At 38.5% G+C, this 2,841-nt stretch overlaps 1 protein-coding gene across 1 annotated transcript; it reads right to left on the bottom strand.

The window, feature by feature from the left end:
- Window positions 1-1,121: 1,121 nt before the first annotated feature.
- LOC121938243 (docking protein 4-like) lies at window positions 1,122-2,565 on the bottom strand. The gene is made up of 2 exons (XM_042481515.1): window positions 2,415-2,565; window positions 1,122-1,336 (listed from the first exon to the last, which is right to left on the bottom strand). The coding sequence occupies exons 1-2, from the start codon at window positions 2,521-2,523 to the stop codon at window positions 1,191-1,193; spliced, it is 255 nt and encodes an 84-aa protein (XP_042337449.1). The 5' UTR covers window positions 2,524-2,565; the 3' UTR covers window positions 1,122-1,190.
- Between the last annotated feature and the right edge of the window lie 276 nt (window positions 2,566-2,841).

Genomic DNA, 2,841 nt, shown 5'->3' with positions numbered 1-2,841 from the left:
GTTTCATGTAGGAAAAAGACAAAAAATTTAAAATATATTAAAAGCACAGTTCACAGTTATTAACGAATAATATATGAATATTCGCTTGGATTTAAACTGAGCATTTCTTTAAGGGACATTCCTGTTTTCCAAGTAGACCGAATCACAGTGTTTGTTTACCATAACTTCCAGGCAGAAAACTCTCGGATATCGTGCATAAAATCAAATGCAGAGCAAACGCTACCTCAACTGGTTAGTTTAAAGCCACCATAAAAATGTCCCTCAAAAAAAAAAAAAAGTGTGCACTGTACAAACTAAAATGGGTATTTACAAAATAAAAAAATTAAATATTATTAAAAATGATTTTATAGAATCATTATCATTTTAAACCTTTTTTTCAGGTAATTTCCCTTTTCTTGCTTGCTCATTGTCTTCTTCCTATGTTTTGAAAGAAATCAAGCCAACTCGGCAAGGTTTTAAAGTGAGTCTGAAGGACATTTTTTATAAAAAAAAAAAAAAAATGAAATCAAACCATTTGTCACATCCACAACTGTGAAATATGGTTATTGATGACGGAGGGAGGGTTACGCATTTTACCGCAGTCTCTTCAGGAGGCTCAATGAAAAATTAAATTAAAAATTAAATAATCGAAATTATAATTTGAATGAAAGCTGATGTTAAAATTCATTTTAAAAATCTCTATTTTGTAATTTGCTCTCTCAGACTCTCAGACTTTGCACTCTGCCTTTGAAAGTCGTCATTCAGAACAGACGGATACACTGGACCTTAACGTAAAACGTGTAATAAAACCTCTGCGGTTTAAAACAAACTGAGAGCCTTCAACAAATCCAAAATCTGAGTTTCTCATCCTGAGTGTGGAAAAACGTCAAACGTCGCCCGTCTACTGTGGAACAGTAGGAGCTGCAGTCACGTAAGGAAGCTCGATCTCCTCGCAGTCTCCGGCTGAATTTAGTTTTCACTTCCTGCTTTCTGCATTTGGCGCGGCCTGTCGGCTCGTGTTAGTCCCGCCTCTCCGTGAGGTGTAACGTTGGGCTGAAGAGCTAATCTAAGGAGGGACAGTGTGTGTGTGTGTGTCTTTCAGTGAGTGTGGACATGTGTGTGTGCCTGCATGCATGTGTATGTGTGTGTCTGCGTCTTTCTAAATGTCCACATTGTCTGTGTGTGTATGTGTGAGTGTGTGTGTGTGTGTGTCACTGTCCGGGGTAGGTGGGGTAGTGTGTCGGGGAGTGTGTGTGTATGTGCGGCTGGGACTGTGCGTGTGTGTTTGCCAGGGGCAGCGTGGCGGGGCGGTCAGGAGGGAGGCGGGTGGACAGCAGGTCGTCCTCTGAAGCGTCACCTGTGGACACACAGAAACACAGCTGCTACTGGAGCACGAAGCAGAGACGACGTGTTCATCAGCAGCTTTAGAGGAGCCGGCAGGTGTGTTTTTTCACGGAGGACAGAGCGAAGCTTCCTGTTTCTGTCTCTAACCACGTCCTGAGTCCAGCTCTGCCACAAACACTCTGACATTTGTGCTGTATGGTGTATCTATATTTTTCTAGACTGTTGAGTCGGCACTTTGTAATTTTATTTTACTATTTTTGCACCTTGTTTTCGTCTTTCTCTTGTTTTTTATTATTGGCACTTTTTTATTATTAAATATTTTTTTTATTTGTATTGTTCTTTTGCTGCTTGTCTTGTACCCCATAGCTGCTGTAACAATGCAAATTTCCCCACAGTGGGACTAATAAAGGATTCTCTTATTTTATGAGATTTTTATTGTTTACTCTCAGAGCGAAAGCCAAAAAACGCAAACAGTTTAATTATTACTTTAACACCGAATATATTTTAACTGTAACTATATTTTTAACTGTTAGAGACCGATTTTTGCTGTTGATTGAATCGCAGATGCTGAGTTTTGGTCTTCAATTAAATGTTGTTACTCTACGTCAAGGTGGCGTTGGCCTGAGACATTTGGGAAAAGGTGGATTTTAATTACTTAACAACACAGTTTACAACCAACAAAAATATAAACGTCATCTGTTTTTAATATTCTATGTCAAACTGACGCTGGCATTAGACTGAATACTGCTCACTAAATATCACAAGATAAAAATTTAACTAAATATAAATGTCTAACAACATTGATGGACAGCTGGGAATTGAATTAATCAGTATTTTAGTTTTCTATCAAATTCTTAATTAAAAAAAAAAATTAAGCAAAAGAGGTAAAATTCAACAGACACGGGGGGTTAATCAGTTTTTTTCTGCGTATGGTTTGTTTGGAGGCAGGAAATTCAAATAATCTGATGGAGAAATTAGATGGTGTGTTATCGCACTATAAATAAAATAAAGAATATAATATCTACATAAGATTAAAAAGCAAAGACACAAACAGTCGGCAGAGATCGTCTGAAGGCTGGTGCGGGGCCTACCACTGCCGGGGTCCATGCCGGTCTGGTTTCCAGTGATGTGGTGCCAGTAGGCGGAGCGGGGCAGGATGGCGGTGGGGGTGCAGGGGTAAGATCCGGGCTCTGAACCCATCGACAACAACTGCGAGTCATAAACACACAACGTGAGGCGTTTAAAGACGAGCACTGTAGACTCATTTCAGTTCAATTATCAGGTAACAAATAAAGCTGCGGTAGGCAGTTTTAGTTTCAGTATTACTTTTGTTTTGTATTTTCTTCATTTTTGAAAGCAATTTGTGTTTTTAGCTTGAAAAGTGCTCTACAGAAAAAGTTATTATTATTATTAATATTATTTTGACACCACTGAGCAAAAATCCCTAAAATAAACTTTGAGCACATTCCCAGAGGGTCTCAGGTTTGCTACATCAATATCTTCCTTTAAAATAGAAAA

This window comes from Plectropomus leopardus, unplaced genomic scaffold, assembly GCF_008729295.1.
Source record: "Plectropomus leopardus isolate mb unplaced genomic scaffold, YSFRI_Pleo_2.0 unplaced_scaffold28954, whole genome shotgun sequence".
Taxonomy (NCBI): domain Eukaryota; kingdom Metazoa; phylum Chordata; class Actinopteri; order Perciformes; family Serranidae; genus Plectropomus; species Plectropomus leopardus.
This window is presented reverse-complemented; position numbering and strand designations above follow the sequence as displayed.